Here is a 23,033-nt window from a genome sequence, read left to right on the forward strand (position 1 = left end):
AGAAGAAGTCATTCCTACCTTGATAAAGGCAAGGAAGGAAGTCACCGCGAAGCATTATCGCCGTATTTGGCGAAAATATGTTGCGTGGTGCGAGCAGCGGAGTGCTCCGATGGAGGAATTTCAACTGGGTCGTTTTCCTACATTTCCTGCAATCAGGATTGTCTATGGGTCTCAAATTGGGATCTATTAAGGTTCAAATTTCGGCCCTATCAATATTCTTCCACAAAGAATTGGCCTCAGTCCCTGAGGTCCAGATTTTTATCAAAGGAGTACTGCATATACAGCCTCCTGTGGTGCCTAAGGTGGCACCGTGGGATCTAAATGTAGTTTTAGAATTCCTCAAATCCAATTGGTTTGAACCACTAAAGAATGTGGATTTGAAATATCTCACATGGAAAGTGACTATGTTACTGGCCCTGGCTTCGGCCGGGAGAGTATCTGAACTGGCGGCTTTGTCTTATAAAAGCCCTTATATAATTTTCCATTCGACATAGGGCAGAGCTGCGGACGCGTCCGCATTTTCTCCCTAAGGTGGTATCAGCGTTTCACCTGAACCAGCCTATTGTAGTGCCTGCGGCTACAGACGACTTGAAGGACTCCAAGTTGTTGGACGTTGTCAGAGCCTTAAAAATATACATTTAAAGGACGGCTGGAGTCAGAAAATCTGACTCGCTGTTTATACTGTATGCACCCAACAAGTTGGGTGCACCTGCTTCTAAGCAGTCGATTGCTCGTTGGTTTTGTAACAAAATTCAACTTGTACATTCTGTGGCAGGCCTGCCACAGCCTAAATCTGTTAAGGCCCATTCCGCAAGGAAGGTGGGCTCATCTTGGGCGGCTGCCCGAGGGGTCTCGGCATTACAACTCTGCCGAGCAGATACGTGGTCAGGGGAGAACACGTTTGTAAATTTTTACAAATTTGATACCCTGGCAAAGGAGGACCTGGAGTTCTCTCATTCGGTGCTGCAGAGTCATCCGCACTCTCCCGCCCGTTTGGGAGCTTTGGTATAATCCCCATGGTCCTTTCAGGAACCCCAGCATCCACTTAGGACGATAGAGAAAATAAGAATTTACTTACCGATAATTCTATTTCTCGGAGTCCGTAGTGGATGCTGGGCGCCCATCCCAAGTGCGGATTATCTGCAATACTTGTACATAGTTATTGTTAACTAATTCGGGTTATTGTTTAGGAAGCCATCTTTCAGAGGCTCCTCTGTTATCATACTGTTAACTGGGTTTAGATCACAAGTTGTACGGTGTGATTGGTGTGGCTGGTATGAGTCTTACCCGGGATTCAAAATCCTCCCTTATTGTGTACGCTCGTCCGGGCACAGTACCTGGCTGGAGTCTGGAGGAGGGTCATAGGGGGAGGAGCCAGTGCACACCACCTGACCTGTAAAAGCTTTACTTTTGTGCCCTGTCTCCTGCGGAGCCGCTGTTCCCCCATGGTCCTTTCAGGAACCCCAGCATCCACTACGGACTCCGAGAAATAGAATTATCGGTAAGTAAATTCTTATTTTTGTACTGTGTTTGGTTTTGATGCCGGTAAAGCTGCTTGAGTCCTGGTGGAGAGAGAGCGCTATATAAATAAAATTATTAATAAACTTGGGCCTACATGTAAATCATGTAAAGAAAGAAAAATATATAAAATGAAACCTCCAAAATTATTTCTGCAGTCCCCAGCATATTGTAAATGTATGACCGTGACGGAGCCCCCAGTGACGCTGGGTTAATGAACAGAGCCACAGAATGTAAGGCTGACACTTGCTGTGCTGTAAGTAGGTTTGTTACTTTGTATGGCCCTCACCTATACCGCATTCAGACCGCAAATGCCGGATCCTACCCGGTAAGACAAACATGTACTTACCGGGTGGGATCCGGCATTTGCACTCCTCTGCTGGCTTTCCGACCCGGCAATATACCGGGTCGGTTGCCATAGCAGCGGAGGGAGCAGCAGCAGCAGGGGCGGGGGTGGAGGCGGCGCCGGGAGATGAGCTCATCTCCTGCGCCGCCTATGCTGTGAATGGGAGCTGATTCGCATCGGAACGGCTCCCATTCACACTGCACCTGACCCGGTAATCAACTCGGTAAGAACCCTTCTTTTTTACCGGGTTGAATTACCGGGTCAGGCGACCCGCTATTTCAACAAAGGACCTTTCACATCGCACATGGACCCGTTTCGACACGGCAATATGCCATGTCGGTACCGGGTTTTCAGTGCGATGTGAAAGGGGTATTATCCGTAAAAGATACTTTGCATACTGTACTTCTCCTAACAAAAATAAATAAATCACAATTGTGTTTATTGGTAGAACAATTTTAATTCACTGCTTTAATAAATGTAAGTTATCTGGTGTAAATATATTAATGAATTTACTTAACCTGCTATCATACGCACTGTGGGGTATATTTGCTAAACTGGATACTTCAAAGTGTAATTGTCTTTTTCTAGAAGGTGCTAGATACTTAGGCAGAATCTGATTGGTTGCTGTGAGCACTTTTGTAAACCTGAACTTTAGTAAATTTCCCCCTGTGAGCGCAACAAAGCCCATTGTGGGCAACCACCAGTGGTAGTAGTCCCTGCTGGTTGGCATTTTGTCTGCTGGCATTTTGATCGATCGGGATCCCGGCGTGGCATGGTGACCGCCAGGATCCCGAGCTGCAGTCACGTGACCGCATCCCCATAAACCGTACCCTCTTTAGAGATCAGAAATGCAAGTTGCTTTACTTCATTGCAAAGTAATAACTGTCCTTTCATTTCAGGACTGGGCACAGAGGGCCTGTATCGAGTCAGTGGATACAAAACGGACCAAGATAATATTCAGAAGCAGTTTGACCAGGGTGAGCAGTCACTACATCTTCGTATCATTATTCAATTATGTGCATTTGGGATTTTGTTCTTCCCATAGATGGAACAAAAGGCTCTTTATGGACGCAGTCCAATAACATTTGCTTATCTGTATACAGACTGTATTGTTTGTCTCTGGAGCTGGACCAAACATTTTGCTCCCTGTACTAAAATGTTGAAAAACTAGTTGCTCATTCATAACATTTGCCATAATAAGTCCAATATAATGTTCTGCTGTTTGAGAGACAAGATACAGGATGTATACTTTGGATGTCAGCTTGGTTGCACATTTTAGGAATTCCAGATACTCTAGTTATCACCCATCTGGTGTTATTTGTGTTTACAAGCTATGAATACAATAAATCGTTTTTAATGACTGAAAACATGGGCTTGGTATTACCAACAGGATAGAAGCATGTGTGCATGACTTTGTAGTGATAGTGAGTGTAATGGCTTAATGGGAAACTGTCATGCATTCACTCCCCTTTAACTACTATATTTGGTGAGCCTATGATGTTTTGCCTCAGGATTTCTTGCCTCGCCTGTCTTCATGATAATTAGACATTCTTACCAGACTATTCATGAAGCTAGTAACTCAAACAGTACCTGACAGGATTTCAGAGGAGCTTTTGAGCTGATCTAAAACATCTTCTGTATACAACACGCGTTAGGTGGGGAAAAAAAGTGTATGTATATGTATACACTGCTCAAAAAAATAAAGGGAACACTAAAATAACACTTTTTTCTTCATGAATGCATTAGAAAACAATTCCATAATCGATTACTTTTTTACAGTTATTTATATAGTACACACATATTCCACATCGCTTTACAGAGAATTTTTGGACATTCACATCAGTCCCTGCCCCAGTGGAGCTTACAATCTATATTCCCATGCCACATGTACATGAACACACATTCACCTTAGGGTTAATTTTGTTGGGAATAAATTAACCTACCAGTAAATTTTTCATTTGTGGGAGGAAACCGGAGTACCCGGAGGAAACCCACGCAAGCACGGGGATAATATACAAACTCCACACAGTTAGGGCCATGGTGGGAATCAAAACCCATGACCTCAGCGCTGTTAGGCAGTAATGCTAACCATTACACCATCCGTACTGCCCTGTTATAGACATAAATGCCATGTATGTATCCGAAGCCCAAATTATCTTACATCAATAGTCTTTTCTTTTAATTAGCCATTGTGGGGACTCCAGGTCAATCTTGAAGCATTTCCACACATGCTCTAGCCAAAGAGAGAGTCTAATAAGCGCGAGAGCGGCATGGCATCCCTGGCTTGTAGAATCCAGGGCAGACCCAGCTGGTGTCTTAAAGGGGTCAACCCTGGAATTTACCAGGTACGGGTATATTGTGAAAGGAGGTCCCCAGCAAAAACCCACGATTTTGCTGAGATGGAAAACCTGGATGTGAGCAGGGATATTCCCAGGTCATACAGTATGTCTGAAAGGGCTATAACTTGTGAGAGGTGGTACAGTAGGTCACTAAGGGTAAGTACATGATGGGCACACACATGTTTCGGGAGAACTGGAGCTCCTGATGTGGACAAAGTATAAATGAAGGGTAACACAGCTACTTGGAATATTGTAGCAACTTTAAACTATCAGCACATTGATGTGATAACATTATTTACATTGTGTCTGTTATATTTAAACACTCCGGAAAAAATCTATTTTCCTTGCACAAATTGTCTCTGATAAGGTCCTAGCCTCTTCTAGTTTTCATTCGGACATCCCAGGACACATTGTAATGGAGCTGTGGCTCAGGGTGTCATAGACTGCATCAGTTGCACTCTTTTTTAAGGCAGTATTCCGTGGAGCAAGACACACATTGAGATTGCTGTGTTTAAAGACATTTTTATTATTTTTAATGACTGAGTGGCAAAGGAGAAGCAATGGCGGCAAGTAAAGTTCTTGTAGATGTCATCTCAGCTGGTTTGGTGGTTGTATCGTATCTGCCTATGGCACTTACACCTGTTATAAGAAATGGATGACAAAAAGCGGTGTTGCACGAGCGTCCGTCATAAAACCAGACCATGAGATTAAGAGCATCCTTAAAAAAGTGGAAGAGGAGGACATCAATAAAAGTAAAATTAAAAATCAACAGAGAGTTCGTTTTATGGATGACCTGGAGTCAATAAAGAAGGCAGAGAAAGACGAAAAAACTCGAAGAGTAAAGTCAAGAAGGAGGACAAGGACCCTGCCGCTGAGCTAGGAGGTGGTGCTGACGGGGCGCAGCTGTGTCCATCTGCTGCCTGTTGTAGTGGCTATCCCGAGCCTCCATTTACTGTTCCCGGTATCTGTGAAAAGTCTATGCTGGAGCAGTGAGGATGGTCAATTGGCTGTGCCTTCCTGGTGCCCAAGAGATCTGCTCTGTGTGCACAAAGGCTACCCACAAGTGCTTACTAGTGCACACTTACCGGGCACCTATCTATCATACTGCTGCAATCCAAAAAATATGCTGGTAGGTTAACAGGTTCCAACAAAAATGAACCATAGTATGGGAGTGTGTGTATGTACATGGGCAGACTAGATGGGCCTAGTGGTCAAACTATGTATGTTTTTATTTCGTGTGCGATGCACATAGGCCCCTGAATTCCTTATTTTATTATAGAACAGAAATGTTTTTCACACTTTTTTTTTTTCCTGTAGCGCTGTGATGCCTAATCTCTCAGCACTAAACTGTATTATAAATGTATAGTGTTTTATGTATTACATTATATATAGACCTTGCGTGATATTGAAGCTCTGCAGTCCAGGAGGTCACTGAATGACCATACTATTCTGTCTTGCAGATAACAGTTTGAACTTGGCTTCAATGGAGGTTAATGTGAATGCAGTGGCTGGTGCTCTGAAGGCGTTCTTTGCAGACCTGCCTGCTCCTTTAATTCCTTACGGTCATCACCTAGACCTCCTAGACGCTTCTAGTAAGTGTAATTGCTCGCAATGCGTGACTGTTTTGCAATGCTTACTTACTGTTTTCTATATGTCAGTTGCATGCATTTATTTACAGTTATAGGTTCTATACCCATCCTTTTAAAGCTGTCAGTATACAGTGGTATCATGTCAGACCATTTCAACCCAATAGCTTTATGTATAGGAATTTTTGTATGGCTGCTACAGGTGTTGTCAATTTATCAGAATAGTCAGAAGAGACGGGAGGAGTGTAATATACACTCAATGGGTGAGATTCAAATGATATATCACGCCCAATCTCCTTTCTAAAATGATCTCCGTTATTGCGCATATTGCGCCCATAGTAATCAGGTTTACTGTGTAAAGGGTTGGGTGCCTTGCTACCCCAGGGGCAGCCAGCTGAAATAATGATACCATGCCCCTGAGGGCAGAAACAGAACGAGTGTGGAAAGGGGTGAAAAGAATTGAATCCCGCCCAGTGTGTCACTTGACATATCTGTAGTGCCGAGCTATGCAAACCGTTACTTATTATGCTACAGAATACTCGCTATTTTCCCGAGTGCCCCTGCAGGTTGCGAGGGAACACTGATAGAGACATACTGGTGGCGTATTGCCTTTGCCCAACCATTCTGTGGACACATTGCACTTATCGCCTGAAGCGAGTTACCTCCAGGAGTGACAAATGTGAGCCACTCAGATTGTTTGTTCCATAAATTGACGACAATCTTATTCTTGTGTTCCACGTCTAAAGTTTTGTATTCCATAAAAATCTTACTCCAAAATAACCGCTGCTTTAGAAAGTCTCTTGGTCGAATGTCTGTGCTGTCAACTGTAATATGGTTTTGTTGATGCACCCAACATCACCCAAGGCTTGATGTGAGCCAATCTGTTGGCATATTTATCAAAATTCTTGTTACGCAAATAATGTGGAAAGGGATATTTTCATATCATTTCACTATCACCAGAATGTAATAAAGGGCAGTTGGGGGAGAATCAACTAACCCTTAAGTTTGCATTCCAGATCAGCCTGAGTTTACAAAAGAAAAAGTAAAAAAAATACCAGAGGGGAGCACTGTGACCTAAACTAATATTCGTGACAATTAACCCTGTTAAATAGTTACTGTTGTAAATATTCATTCAAACCTCTTATTAATGACCTGATCTCTTCTCTTTGCATCCACAGAAATCCCGGACAAGATGGAGAAGCTTCATGTCTTAAAGGATATTTTGCGGAAGTTTCCTCTTGTCAACTATGAAGTCTTCAAATTCATTATATCTCATTTGAACAGGTGAGTATACAGTATAATTATACATTTGTACAATTTTGATTTGTCAGAACAGAATTGTACTGTTCCAAGGAATGGCAATTTGTAAAACAAGTATTTATTAGATGTGATTACATTTGTAAGCAAAGCTTTGAATCTCCCAGATATACTGTTATTTTAGAGTTCCTCCTTATCCAACAATAGCTGCTGCATTTGGAACTATTATTGAATGTACTGTCAATGTTACTATATTCTCAATGGATAAAAAAAATGAACTGAAATACAGTTTTGTAGACACACCCAAGTTACATTTTACAGACGCATAAAATATGTTGTCCTGGCCAAGAGAAAAATAACGATGGTGTGACCTCGTACACTTGGCCAGCATATATAATGCGTTTCCTGACTAGCGTACAATGCAGTCCCCTTGGCCAGTATACTTCGTAGCCCTGTGATCAGTATACAATGCATCTTTGTGATCTTTGTTCAGTGCAGCACCATCTAGCTAGTATAACATGTATTCTTGTGACCATCGATGCTAGTCTTTTACAGCTTGTGAGGAACTGTGCCACCAGCTTAAAAATAAACTCCAGCAGCCCAAACTGCATTCACGGAAATGTTGTGTACGCCAGTTGGCTGCTTTACGTTTATTGGTGGAAAGTCAGCCTAAGTAACCAATAACAGCTGGATGCTTGCAATGAACCGCTTTGGTCGTCCTAAGGCAGGTGGCTTACTTTTCAGACCTGGCAACGCGGTGACCTGGTGCTGCGATAGACTGCTCCCACTCCATAAATGATAGTGTTACAAACTGAAATCTGGCGTACAGAGGATTCTCCATTCAGCCTTTCATGGCTCTGCCCATATACTATCAAGCTGTTATCTTTTTAGCATATAACACAGCTTAGAGCAGTGGTGGGCAATAAGCGGCCCTCCAGATGATGTGGGACTACACATCCCAGCGTGCCTTGCAAAAGTCTTGCAATCAGGGAATGCTAAAATTGTGGCATTGCTGAGATGTGTAGCCCCACTTCAGCCGGAGGTCCGCTTATTGCCCACCCCTGACTTAGGGGGTCATTCTAAGCTGATCGCTCGCTGCAGTTCATCGCAGCGAGCAGGTCAGAAGGGTGCATGCCGGCACATGCGAGACAGCCGACAGCTGTCATTGCCTAGCGATTGACAGGCAGAGGCGGGAGGGGGCGGCACGGCGGCGTTTGAAAGCCGTTTATTTGGCGCGGTACCGGCCAACTCAGGCGTGGCCGGACCGTGCTGGGGGCGGGCCACTGCGGCTGCATAACGTCACACGCAGCCACTGCGACCCGGGCAGCGACAAGTAACTCTTGGCCAGTCGCAGGAGCTGCGCTGGCCGGGAGTTACTCTACAAGTACAAAGGCATCACCGCTGTGCAATGTTTTTGTACTTGTGCGGGGGGAAGGCTGGTCTGACATGCGGGGCGGACTAGCCCTGTGCTGGGCGTCCCCCCGCTTGTCCGTGTAAGTGATCGTAGCTGTGCTAAATTTTGCACATCTACGATCAGGTCGGAATGAACCCCTTAGAGAGAAGCGTGGATGGGTAGCGATTTTTATATTTCACATTTCAGATCTGCTTTGTGCAAGTTATAATAAGAGAGAGAGAATTACCCAATACAAGATCACACAGCCCTATATATTGTTACGCTTTTGTTCTATAGTAGTAGAATTATACAACATGTAACAATATGTATTATTTTTTTTTAGGGTTAGTCAACACAACAAGACCAATCTGATGACTGCAGACAACCTTTCCATCTGCTTTTGGCCTACCCTTATGCGCCCGGATTTTGAAAACAAAGAGTTTTTCTCCACCACTAAGAACCACCAATCCGTCATAGAAACCTTCATTCAGCAGTGCCAGTTCTTCTTTTATGACGGTGACGTTGTCGATTCTCCCAGTGTCACCAGCTCCCCGTCTGCGCAGCACGCTAACTCGGGGCAGCTAGCAACACCTTTAGTCCCTCTGCAGTTACCTCCTCCTCTTCAGCCACAGCTGCTGCAGCCCACACTGCAAGCTGACCCCCTGGGCATCATATAACTGGGCACGACGTTGTACTGTTTTACTTCATAACCCCAGGTCCCTGCTGGCAAACAGCGATGCAGGTGAAAGACTGTTTTCACTTGTAGTAATATCTTAATGACACAGATGGATCTGATTTATTTTTAGTTTTTTTTTGTTTTGTTTTTTTAAACACTTTGGAACGTTTAGGAAGAGATTTGATCTGTGGCAGGCCTTGTTTGTGAATTTTGCTGCTGCATGGAACTTCTATATAAATACTATACGCTTCTCCAAGTGTCATGAAGATACTTAACAGAAGAGAGGATAAAACACACAGAATAAACAAAAATGGTTATTTTCTATAGAAAATCTAATTAAATTTACAGAAATAAATCATTTATGAAGCGTTAATGCTTTCCCAGCCCGTCTGAAGGCTGAGATTTATTTTGGTGTCAAAGGATCTGTGGTGTGCAGACGTGGGCATGTGTGGGAGTGAGTGGGAGCCTGGCAGTGGGGTGGGTCATGGATTCCTTGTTGGTGTTGCTTGGTTTGGAGCTTATCCTTGTAAATTATACAAAGTAATAATTGTATGTACATATATAAATGTTTACATCTTTCAGGAATAAACATCCATCCATTAAATCAATGTTTTGTTCTACGTGAGGGAATGGGTTTCTGAGATGAGACTGTTAAGTAACTGGATATGACTAACACTGGACTGTGCTAGTTACAGTGCAGCTGACTTTGTAAATGTAATCCTGCTGTTACAGTTGAAGAATGAAGGTATTTACATTTGTTCTATATTTTTTAGGGGAACAAATAAGGATACTGCAAGTCAAGGTGTGGGATGTCATGTTTGAGGAAATCAGTTACAGATTAATACCAAGTAGCACAATAAGCTTTAATATAACTGCACAGTACATAATTATGCAATTCTCTTAAGATATGACTAACCAAATGCCGTCTACAAGTGATTTCAGGGGAATAAACGCCTTCACCAAGTATTTGGCACAAAATTGTAAGCATAAAATTCTCTAGAATTCTTTAGCGCAGAGGTTCTAAAACGCGGTCCTCAAGGCACCCCAACGGTCCAGTATTTAGGTATATCCATGGCCCAGCACAGATGGTTAAATCAAATTAACGGAGGTGCTAATAAGGGGGCAGATGTATTAAGCCTGGAGAAGTGTTAAAGCAGTAAGAAGTGCAAGGTGATAACGCACCAGCCAGTCAGCTCCAATATGTAAATTGACAATTAGAAGCTGATTGGCTGGTGCAAACTTATCACAGCTTTATCACTTGTTTATGTCTTCTCCAGGCTTAATACATCTGCCCCTAAGTCACCTGTGGCCAAGCATGGTTAAACCTAAAACCTGGGATGTCGGGGTCCCTTTTAGTCTGCATTTGAGAAACTCTGCTTTAGCGTTAAGATTGTCATTCACTGAAATTGTAAAACCCAGACCGAACCATGAAAAACACCCCCAGTTCCCCTTCTCCAAACTTTTAAATTGTCAGTCTACATTTGGGCAGGAAGCAGTCTCATGGCATCTTCCAAACCAAGATCCGTCTGTCAGACTCCAGATGGTGAAGCGTGATCTGTCACTCCAGAGAACGCGTTCTCTCTGTTTCAGAACCCAGTGGTTGTGCGCTTTCCAACCCTCCAGCCAATGTTTTGCTTTGTGTTTGGTGGTTCTGAGGCTTGTGAATTCAACCAGCGAAGCTTCTTATGCTAATAATGTTGCTTCCAAAAGCCATTTGGAACTCTGTAATGAGGAACAGACTAGTTTTGTTTTTTCTTTTTAATCCTCCATGACAGCCAGTACAATGGTTACTTTGTTTTCTACATTTTTTTGTGTGGCGCAGGGGCTTACCAGGTCTTCAATACAGGTGATGTACCGTACCATCTGCTGCTTCAAGATGAGGACAGGGCTGAATACTGTATCTGGGGAATACTTATCCGCTAACTTTAGAATCTGAATGTGAAACTTTGCACATCTATTCTGTGAATTATTAGGAAGTGCTACAGAAGAGTGGATTCAGAACAGCTGTAAGTGTCCCCTGTCCTTAAAGACACAGGGGGGTGTTCAGTTAGTCAAAAAAACTGCACTTTTCATCCTTTTTTTAGGTCGAATTTACAATGCCCGTGACATTTTTTTCGACTGGTCGAAAAATCCGGTATTTCGAAAACCACGTGTATTAGTGAATTCACCACTGATGCACGTGTTTTGGCAAATTATGTTATTGGCACCATTTTTGCCCATGCCGATTCAACAAAAAAAGTGAAATGGCATTGGCGAAAATGCCCGCAATTGAATACCTGGTGTCAAATTAGTGAAGTTTTTTTTTTACCAGTCTAAAGCAAACTGCACTTAATTACAGAAACACCTAGGAGAGTGGTTTTCAACTCCAACCCCCAACAAGTCATATTTCCAAGATTTCGGTTTATGGAAACAGGCAAGATAATTTTTCACCAAGCAAAATAGGTGAACTCACCTGTGTATGGTTAAAGAAATCTTGAAAACAAGACCAGTTGGGATCACTTGAAGATTTCATTTTGAAATCAAATGATTTAGGAAGCTTAATATAATGAAATCCGCATTAACTGGTAAAATATATAATCCGTAAGGAATGGACACAGATGGAAAAGCAGCAGTCTAATTCCAATTGATTAAAATACATGTATCCATTTACAGATGGAGAAACACAGAAATTAAGTTTGATCCCTAAATTAGTTGCTGCCATAGCTAGCATGTCTACCAGAACTACAATCTCCCACATCCTGGCATTAGTAAACACAATGGTGGCCTCATTTGATGCCTAGCGCAAATGTTATCACTTCTTGGATTCCTTATTATTCATACATATTTTAGGAATATCATTTAAGCATAAAAAATATATAATTATTATTTATTATTGATAGATAAATTATCATTTACCAGCTCAGATATTATTATGAAAACCTACATGTAGAATTATGTTTTTGAATGTTTTTGTATGTTGCTTATTTTTAAAGTTGGATTAATGCCAAAGGATTTCTTGGTGGTGGTAAGAAAAAATTTTGCTCACATTCTTGTAACTTCAGAGCAACAAAAAATAAAGCCGCATAGGGGTTAAATCCAGTATGGCCACAGTGGGCAGAGCCCCCAGATTATGAGGCAGACGCTCCGTATGGATATTCTGGAAAAGGTAAATAACCAGTACTTGGTTAAGTAGTATGGGAATCATTCAGAGGGATGAGTTTCCTGTATAGAGGCACCCTTAGCAAGTTATATTGCATTAACTATAGTGGCGAGAAAAGCCCTTGCTATTCCCATAGTCAGATGCTCAGGGGTATTTTTACTAAAGTGTAAGGGGAAACTTTAGGCTCCATGATACTGAAGTCTTAGAAATTAACCCATTTGGCACAGGAGCAAAGGTGAGGTATTTTTTTTTTTTATCTTGCATTACATCATCAATTCAAAGATGTTTAAGAGGATATAAATCAGGAATGCAATACAGCAGGCAGAATATTTATTCTACCTATAGGCAGCCCTTTTTAGGTTCCGAGATATAAGGTGAGTGGTAAAATCAGAGAATCCTCCACTTGCTATTGTCAGAATTGATTTAAGCACAGGACGTTATTCAGGTTCTGGATCATGTGATGAATCTTCCTGTTTACCGATCTGCCTTTCACCGTGGCAATGTCTTCAAGAACCTTTATAAAAGTGCTGGTGACATTAGTGGCACAATTATGAAAACCTGTTTAAGATATGGCCATATATGGAACATTTTATAAATGCCAATACAATGCAAGTAACCTTTGTGCAGAACCTGAGCTGACTCAACTTGTCCCCACAGCAAAAAAATAGTTCTACAGTAGGTATACAAATAAATACCATACTTAGCAAGTTAACGTTCAAATGAAAGATGTCTCAAATGAAAGTACGTGGCACATCACATCCAGATCCATCAGCCAACAACTGTAAGGAAATTGCTTCAACTCTTGGAATGGTTTCTACCACCATAGATATAGTCACCTGGGTAAGGTGGCATATGAACAGTTTTCAGATAGAATTACTGAACCTGGAATCAAAGACTCTGCTCTCTAGACCTAGAACTTACCATCAGATTAATCAGAACCATGCAGTGATATTTTGGCTGGTCACAAAATTCCAAAATGAAGACCAGTAATGATCCTGCATGGCTAATGCGGACAGCTGTAGAGGGCTCTTTCTGTCAAAGATAGTTCAGGGTACATGAGAAGAGCTGAAATATTGCATAAATGTACTGGAAATGAGAACAGTGTTGACAGCAGTTCCAACAAATTCACCAACCGTTACTGTTAAAGCATCCTGTATAGCCAGACAGCAAATCAGTGCTGGCCTTCATAAATGGTCAGACAGCAGAAGCACAAATCTGATGGTTGAGCTAGCAAAACTAGTATCTACGGCAGAAACAAAGCTAAGGTCACTTTCATAGTTACACATGGCGGGCAAAGAGAATGCAGTGCTTGATTATCTGAGCCAAAGGCAAATTTTTCCAAGGTAATGGTTTCTTAGGTATTTTTCCAACTACCAAGAATGAAATTGGGTTTCCCTAAATTGATATTACGGCTATAAACTATAGTGCCACATTATGCAGATTCTTCTGTAAACACAAAGTTCAAGGCACAGGAGTGACTGCAGTGTCAACCCCATGAAGGGTTCCACTAGCTCATGGGTCTTCTATCTGCGGCCTGCCAGCTGCTTGTGAACTACACATCCCAGCATGCCTTAATAGCAAACCTGTGGCATGCTGGGATGTGTAGTGTCACAGCAGCTGGAGGGGTGTAGTATGGTATGCCGGCGGTTGGGCTCCCAGCGACCAGCATACCGGCACCAGAAATCCCAACCGCCGGCATACTGACAGCTGAGCGAGCGCAAATGAGCCCCTTGCGGGCTTGCTGCGGGCACGGTGGCGTGCCACACTATCTATTATCCCTCCAGGGGGTCGTGGACCCCAAAAGGGAGAAGTGGTGTCGATATGCTGGTCGCCGGGAGGCCGGCCACTGGCAAAATGAAGACCACCCCAGCTGGAGGACCACAGGTTGAAAACCCATGCACTAGCTCATGGGTAGCGCTCCAGCTGCTGTGACACTACACATCTGCATTACCTGCAATAGTTTAAGCATGCCTTAACAGCAAAACTTTGGCAGGTTATGCTGGGATTTCTAGTGCCTAACCGTGATCTAGTCTGTGCCTTCCCTCCACTTATTCTCATCTGTCACACGCTGAGAGATGTAAGAAAAAGTGTTTGCAATCATTCTGTTTTGCCGTGAGCATCCGTGGTGTTCTGTAGCCTAAGAGAGAGAGAAACTTGATCCTCATGTACTCTTTTCCCAGTTTTCTTTCTTTCAGGGGTCCAGTTTTTGACACAGATATACAGCAGCTTGGACAAGACTTATTACAGAGTGATTATAAAATAAATCTGCCTAAGGCAACCATTCTACACATTGCTGACTTTCTGTAAAGGAATTGCCTTATGTACAAAGTTTCAGCACTGCATCATTGGAGACTGGAATTGTCCTTGGAAGAAATTTTTTATTTATTTTATTATTTCCAAGTAGTAAAAAGGATTTGCTCCTCTTTTAGGTCCCTTGTGGTTCTGTGCAACTCATCTCTATGCTTAAAGTGCTAATAATCGACGCACCATTTGAACCAATACGGGAAATGTCTGTAAGATGGACGACACTGAAGATAGCCTTCGTGGTGCTAATTACTTCTGCAAGAAGATTTGGATAGTGACAATCTATGGTGTAGGAAATGTTTATAGTAAAGTATTATAAAGGATAGGAAATGTGATACTGGAAACAAAGGAGGGAGAGGGTACCAGGAGATTGTTTTACTATCTTAAGAGAAGAAACGGCAGTCACTGTAGATTTATCCAGTACAAAGGGATCTGGCAAAACAGGAGTTATTTAACGGGCATGACCGGAAAAGTCATGTCCCTTAAATCATTTCCAGATGGATTAGAGAAGTGAGCATAAATGTATATATGTAACAAGGTTATAAAGTGACAGTAATAGTAAGAGTCCAGTAAACGCGAGTGGTTGGAACTTTATGGGCACAGACTGTCCAGGCCTCTGTGGACTTCAATCCATACTTTCTTTAGCCACCATCATTTAGATCTATTCTCCTCTACTGGCTATCCGTTTGCGAGAAGTTCTCAGTGCAACCACTTAGATTCTTAATTATGCGGCACACTGTGATTTAGTTTTTACTAAAGCGTTCCCTATGTTTTAATGGTGGAATTTAATGACTGCCATGGAGGAGCAATGAAGGAAAAAGGTGGTTTGCACTGATTAGTAATTCCTTTTCCTTTAAACACTTCATGGAAGCCGCGCTTCCTTTTCCACCTAGGCTGTCTACCATGTTTATTTTTCAAACACAGTTGAGTAGTTAGGAGGAGCTCATTATTTACCTTTGGGGGGGGGGTGTTTGATATTTATTTAATTAGTAGAGGAAGGCACACAGGTATATAACACAACACTTAACAAATAATGTGAATAAAAAAATAACACTCTTCATTTGAGTAACTGGCGGCTCTTAATCGAAATGCGCTTGGGTTAATCACATTAAAAAGTAATAGAAAATAACAGCATAAACTGCCCAATAGTGTGTGATTTCTTAATACACCGGGTGTATTAGGCACTTTTTATTTTCTATTTTAAATATGTATATAATACATTTTTAAATGTTAGTAAATGTACGGTTTAGGCCCTGAGACACAACGTCTAGTTATATCAATTCTTAGCAATTAAAATCAGCCCTTAAGTAAATTTACCCCCTAGAGTTTATTTTGAAAGGCTGAAACTTGGCAAGCTGATTTGATGGAAAATGACTGAGCTCTTCAGTATATCCTTTTCTGTATATGTCCATATACATTGAGGCATGATGGAAGAATCTGTCCTGCTGATGACATCGCCATGACTAGCCTTACTAGACTGGTGTGATCCCATTATCTGGTGGGCGCTGACATGCTTGTGTGTGGAGCCAATTTTTCAGTATGAAGTATTGACCAATGACTTTGGAGTAATTTGGAGGTATTTATGTACACAAGGTTTACACTATTTAAGTTCATTCTGCTGCTATAATCTTTACTACTCCATGGGGGTCATTCCGATTTGATCACTAGCTGCCGATGTTCGCTGCGTATCGATCATTGAAAAAAATGGCAAAACTACGCATGCGTATGGGGCACAATGCGCACGCACGACGTATGGGTACAAAGAGCATCGTGGTTTTGCATTGCTTCTAGCGACAATTCCATTCGCACAGCCGATCACAAGGAGATTGACAGGAAGTGGGAGTTTGAGTGTCAGCTGACCGTTTTCTGGGAGTGTTCGGAAAAACGCAGGCTTGTCCAAGCGTTTGCAGTGCGGGTATCTGACATCAATTCCAGGACCTTCGTCGCAGCAATCATCGCACAGAATAAGTAACTACAGGGCTGGTCTTGTTTTGCACAAAATGTTTTTGTACCACTCGGCTGCACAGGCGTTCGCACTCTTGCAAAGCGAAAATACAGTCCCCCGTGGGCGGCGACTATGCTTTTGCACGGCTTCTAAAAGTAGCTAGCGAGCAATCAACTCAGAATGAGGGCCCATGAACTTACCTCCACCATGTTTCAAAAATAATTTTGCACAATTTCAATCAGCTATAGTTACAGGTATGTAGAGAGTTGCCTTTGTCCCATCTGTCCATGGCACTTTATCAAGGTTTATCTTTGTCCCATCTGTCCATAATTTGCTTCAGAAAGTGACTAATTCATTTGTGTAGGTTTTTTGTTTGATTTTTAAAGACAAGTCTCAGTTTCTGGGGTTGTGTTAGCATCATGTGCTGTAGCCTTTATCCTTTGTATCTTTAGTTTGTGGTGTCATCACCAGTACACTATCATTGTGGCTGGTGACTTCAGACACGGATCATTTTCAGATTGTAAATTACATCATTTGTACCAGTATTTCCCAAACCTGGTCCTCATGGCCCACTCACAGTCCAGACATTAGGGGTATCGCTACTTCAGAACAGGTGGGTAAGGCAAACCAAGCAAATAATTAAACCACTTGTGTTCATGCATGAATATTCTTCGTACCTGGACTGTGAGTTGACCATGAAGACTGGGTTTGGGGCAGATGTATTAAGCCTGGAGACATAAGGAAGTGGTAAACCAGTGGTAAGTGCAAGATGATTAACGCATCAGCCAATCAGCTCCTACCTGTTAAATTACATATTGGAGCTGATTGGATGGTGCGTTTATCACCTTTCACTTATCACTGGTTTATCACTTCCTTATGCCTTCTCCAGGTTAATACATCTTCCCCAGCCTGTTCTTTATTGGTGTGGATTGTCCGTTCTTATTAGGCGCCAAATAGGCTGCAGAAATTCATGTTGAATGCTATGAAATGTCTGATTGGCATGACGGTTATAGGCCCTACACACTGGCCGATTTTCTGAAAGATGTGAAAGATCTCGTTCATAAATGAACGAGAACTCATTCATATCTTTCAGTGTGGAGACTCCAGCGATGAACGATGCGCGGTCCCGCGCTCGTTCATCGCTGGTCTCCCGTCGGCTGTGCATGCAGGCCAATATGGACGATCTCGTCCATATTTGCCTGCACTTCAATGGAGCCGCGTGACGGGGGGAGTGAAGAAACTTCACTCCCCCCCGTCACTGTTCCCCCGCCGCCGGGTCGGCCGTCGGGCACCTCGGCGGCGCATCGTGAAATGTGTAGGGCCCTTTACATCACTGACCAATCCGCTGCAAGCTCTCTCCATTTTGTGTGGTTTCTTAAATATGACCTATAAGCAAGCTTTGGACAATTTGCCCAGTGTTGTGGCTTCTGACCCCAGTTCCTAATAATTCTCCTATACCAATCTATATCAGTTGTCTTCAGACCTCATTTCCTGCACTGCTTGATAAATGACGCTTTGGCCTGCATATGCAGTCATCTACTATCCTCCTATTGGGCCACCAATAAAGCTTAGACAAAGACACATTTTTAGCTGATACTGTAGTAATTGTTTTGTGTGTTGCAACTTCCTAAAGTATAGGTAATAGTTGTTTTCAGTTCTGTGTGGGACAATATTTGAGATCATTAATGGCCAGAAAAATAGATTAATTCTAACTGCATATTGTGGTGGAAATATGATTCCTAGAAAAAAAGAAAAAAAACTAGCTCAATGAGAGAGTATTTCATGTTCATTATTTGTATATAGTGATGCTGCTAGTTACTAGCTGAGTCCACCAATGTGCAGGTGGGTTGGGTATGAAATTAATTTAGTCAGGACACCAACAGTGGGATCCCGAGGGCGAGAATTCCAACACATCACAGTAAGTATTTTCTACTTACCCCTAACCCACCCCTCCCGCTGCCTGACCCAAACCTCCCCCTCCCACAGCCTAACCCTAACCACCCGTTCCCTATCCCTAACCATCCATTCCCGCACCCTATCCCTAACCATCCATTCCCGCACCCTATCCCTAACCTCCCCCACTCCTGCTGCCTAACCCTCCTAGTGCCTATCACCAGCCCCAGTACTTACCTCCGGGATGTGTCGGGATTCGGACCATTGATATCCTGACTACTGGTATTTTGACCGCACCCTGTATGGGCTATATTACATAAGGGACTATCCTGCAAAAGCATCAGCTCTAGCTTCCAAAATTAAAGTCAGATGAGATAGAAAAGCCTTCTAAACAATGTCTGCTATCTCTGACATTCCCCTCACTCCATTTTTACTTGCAACGTGATCATTCGTATTCTGCTAGCTCATACATTTGTTGCCACATCTGTTGGAGATAGAATTCTAAGTAGCCACTGAAGGTTATTTACAATGTGATTGGTGAAGTGATAAGAATTCTAATAGCCCATTGCTCTGGAACAATTGTATTTTTGTGTCTGGGCAGATTAAATTATTGTATTTTCACTCTATGCACAAATTCTCAAGTTTATCATATATAGGGGTCAATCCAATTAGGTGCGAGTTGGGAGATGTTTCATGAAACTTGCAGATCTTTGCACAAATGTGTGATCCAGAGAATTCTCCAATCCAATTAAAAATGCTTATTTGCGGTAGTTGTCAGCCATATGCGATGTGAGTGAAGTGCATGAAAAAGTGGGATGTCCTTCCTGGACCCCCCAAAAAATTACAATTACATTTGCAGAAGGCTGTTAATGGGAATAAGAAAAGTACTGGAGACTTTTAAATGATGTTAAACGGCTGCTTTGTGCATTTGTTTTTTTAAAAGTAAAAAAAATCTATATAAAACGCAAACTTTTTGTTTACGTTCATGTGGAAAAAAAATTGGAAAAAAGTTGCTTTGGATGTACTCTGAGGTGACTAAAATATGTAAAAAAAAAAACAATTATAACACGCAATTATTTAAAAAAAAAATTGGGGTGCATAAAACATGATTTTGAGGTAAGCTGAGGCCATTTCTTTTAACACCCCAAAAATATATGTAGTTATTTGACTAATTAAGCTAATTGGAACTACCAATTGCCTAATTAGTTATTAGAGGGATGTCTGCACAGTGCCCTGACATTTTAACCTTAAAACAAGGAATCTCCCTTCCATCTCTCACCATCAGTGAGGTGCAAATGGAAAAATGTGAGTTTACTCTGCTTGGTTCAGTGCAAGTTTCTAATTGGATTGCAAAATGCAAATTTGCAGAGATAACTGCGATTTGCACCTAATGGGTTTGTCACCATAAATCAGGGATGGGGAACCTTCGGCCCTCCAGCTGTTGTTAAACTACACATACCAGCATGCCTGCCTTGCTGCAGTTTTGCTATGTGGCCATGCTAAAACTGTTGCAGGGCATGCTGGGAAGTGAAGTTCAACAACAGCTGGAGGGCCGAAGGTTCCCCATCCCTGCTATAAATTGTTGTGAGCAGCTACAAGTTGGCCACAGATTTCTTGAATCTGAATATTTGATTCAAATTCATGTATTTGTTGAATGTGTGTAATTAAAAAGTTAGAACCGAAACACCTGTTAGGTATAATTCTTGGGTTTTAATAATCCATAATAGATTGGATATAAGAAGGCACTGAATTCAATAGTGTTTTTTTATGTTTTTTACTATTTATTTTTTTTTACTAAAATTCATGTTTGCCTAAAATTATTTCCCTTTAGTTGTAATATAAAGCGCTATTATGTCAAGACAATAATAAAAATAAAGAGAACACTTGTATAATGTTCCTCAGCCTCCTCCCTAGTAGAATACATGCATAGGTTAATCCCCTTCACCAGCTAGACAGTACAGGTAAAGAAGAAACACCCGCAGCAAGCAGAGTCCTCCCTGTTTCCTGCGTCATCTTTTCCTTTTGTTCTAGGTCAGGACAGTTAGGCTTTCTTTTGTTTGTTGGCTTACCTGAGGTTACTCGGAGGAGGTTACAATGACCTCCATCTCTCCCGAAGACCCTGGTGTCTGACCCTACGGAGAAAAAGCCAGGGAGAAAAGGTAGGGTACCAGCCACATTAGAGACGTGCTGTAAAATTAGTGCCTCAACCGTTCCTGCAGTGGATTCTAAAAGTGCAGCTGTGATTGCTCTGCGTGGGTGTTGCGAAGGGGGGGGGATTGTCTTTACTCTGTGCAACTGCGTCAGTCCATGTGGGGGTTACAGGTGGATCGAATTACAGGAGCAGGGTTACATAGCAGCTGGTAAATATCAGAGATTATCAGCAGTCCGTTGAGGACTTGTATATTTCCACCTCCAGGGATTTTGCAGGATTGGAGCATAGAGAAAAAACACTCCCAGAGCAGGAGGTCAGGGTAAGCCCTACAAAATATTTTTGTTTTGTTTTTAGTTAGGACAATATGGTATACGGTTTCTGTGTTTAAAATAGCAATGTTTATTTTTTTTTTAGATCTGCAGAGGCACCTGTGGAAAGTCATCCAAAAAACCTAGATTTGTATATGGAAATGCAAGGTGTATCCCTTTCTAGCCCGGCTAGATATGGAAGGGAGGGGTGGTTTCACTTGGTTTGCCTGGTTGGAATTAAGGGTTCTACAGAGTATCTGAACTGGCTACAAGATTGAGTCATCCGTGGTGGGCATTTTTTCCCCCTTTTTTTACATTGTAGGTTTGTTCCAGAACAAACATCCATAGATGGAACAGATCCAATTGTATTCAACATCTTCCGATATCCCCCTTCCTGCCTCCTGTGATATTTCTCCCCACTGTGTTCGTTCCTTCTACCTTCGCTTATACCACCTTGGTCTCGTCTCTGTTTTTGTTGATGAATATGTTAAGTTGCCCTCACACCGTAATTGTTTTGAAGAATTCTTTATTTATCTGTATGTTTGTGACTGTAAATAAACATTGATTATACACACATATATATATATATATATATATATATATATATATATACACATACATACACACACAAGCGATAGAGGTAGGGTGCCACATGCGCATATGAACAACAACCGTATAAGAAGTCACTGACTGACCTGTATAAAACACTCCCTTAATATTTTCAGGTGTCAGATAGCCCCTAAGTATTAAGCATTGGTAAAGTGCTATAAATAAAGATATGGATGTAGGAATAGGGGTAAAGGCGACCAACGGTGTTTAAAACCTTATTTAGTTAAAAAGAAGGCTTAAAGGTGTGGAGAGTAATAATAAAACTAAGATATTAATTAAAAGTAAAAAAATAAATAAAATCGTATTAATTTAAGCAAGGTGAGACAAAATGCGTTTGTTTTAGCAATATATATAACAATAATTTTTATTCTAAACAATAATCATATATAAAAACAATTTAAGGGGCACATAAAAGGAGATTAAGGAGAAAGAAGCGGAACTCGAAATACACAAAACCAAAGAAGATTACAGAATCCATGAAAACGTCTTTAATAAGAAATTGGAGCATATTGAAGAGGAAGTCATACGAGGGAAAGAAAAAAAAGTTCATTTGAGTTAAGAATGATTATGACCAAGGGAAAGCCAATAGTTGGAGCAGGTTCAGAACCACAGACCAAGCACACACCACCACTCAGAAATACCAATGGAAAAAAATACCACAGAAAATACTTTGTTGATGCACCTGTGGCAGCAATTACGGCCTCAAGTCTTTTTGAATATGATGCTACAAGCTTGGCACACCTATCTTTGGGCAGTTTCACCCATTCCTCTTTGCAGCACCTCTCAAGCTCCATCAGGTTGGATGGAAAGCGTCGTTGCACAGCCATTTTCAGATCTCCAGAAATGTTCAATCGGATTTAAGTCTGGACTCTGACTGGGCCACTCAAGGACACTCAGAGTTGTCCTGAAGCCACTCCTTTGATATCTTAGCTGTGTGCTTAGGGTTGTTGTCCTGCTGAAAGATGAACCGTCGCCCCAGTCTGAGGTCAAGAGCGCTCCGGAATAGGTTTTCATCCAGGATGTCTTTGTACATTGCTGCATTCATCTTTCCCTCTATGCTGTCTAGTCTCCCAGTTCCTGCCGATGAAAAACAACCCCACAGGGGTGGTCTTCAGTTTACCGGTGACTGGGATCCCGACGAGCAGCATGCCGGCGCCGGAATCACGACTGCCGGCATACCAACGGCTTTTCTCCCTCTTGTGGATTCACGACCCCCCTGGAGGGGGGCTGTCAGTATGCCGGCGGTCGGGATTCTGGCGCCGGTATGCTGGCCGCTGGCATAACATACTACACCCCCCAACAGCATGATGCTGCTACGACCATGATTGCTGTAGGGATGGTATTGGCCTGGTGATGAGTGGTGCCTGGTTTACTCCAAACATGATGCCTGGCATTCATGCCAAAGCGTACAATCTTTGTCTCATCAGACCAGAGAATTTTGTTTCTCATGGTCTGAGAGTCCTTCAGGTGCATTTTGGCAAACTCCAGGCGGGCTGCCATGTGCTTTTTACTAAGGAGTAGCTTCTGTCTGGCCACTCTCCAATACAGGCCTGATTGGTTGATTGCTG

At 42.2% G+C, this 23,033-nt stretch overlaps 1 protein-coding gene across 1 annotated transcript in view; it reads left to right on the forward strand.

Moving 5' to 3' along the window:
- ARHGAP5 (Rho GTPase activating protein 5) overlaps positions 1–9,723 on the forward strand; it is a 157,079-nt gene extending 147,356 nt beyond the window's left edge. The window contains exons 4-7 of the mRNA XM_063947472.1: positions 2,764–2,841; positions 5,664–5,795; positions 6,968–7,073; positions 8,783–9,723. Coding sequence (XP_063803542.1) covers positions 2,764–2,841; positions 5,664–5,795; positions 6,968–7,073; positions 8,783–9,116 — 650 coding nt within the window. The 3' untranslated portion in view covers positions 9,117–9,723. The remainder of the gene's footprint in view (positions 1–2,763; positions 2,842–5,663; positions 5,796–6,967; positions 7,074–8,782) is intronic.
- The last annotated feature ends 13,310 nt before the right edge of the window (positions 9,724–23,033 follow it).

Source organism: Pseudophryne corroboree, chromosome 12 (genome assembly GCF_028390025.1).
Source record: "Pseudophryne corroboree isolate aPseCor3 chromosome 12, aPseCor3.hap2, whole genome shotgun sequence".
NCBI lineage: Eukaryota > Metazoa > Chordata > Amphibia > Anura > Myobatrachidae > Pseudophryne > Pseudophryne corroboree.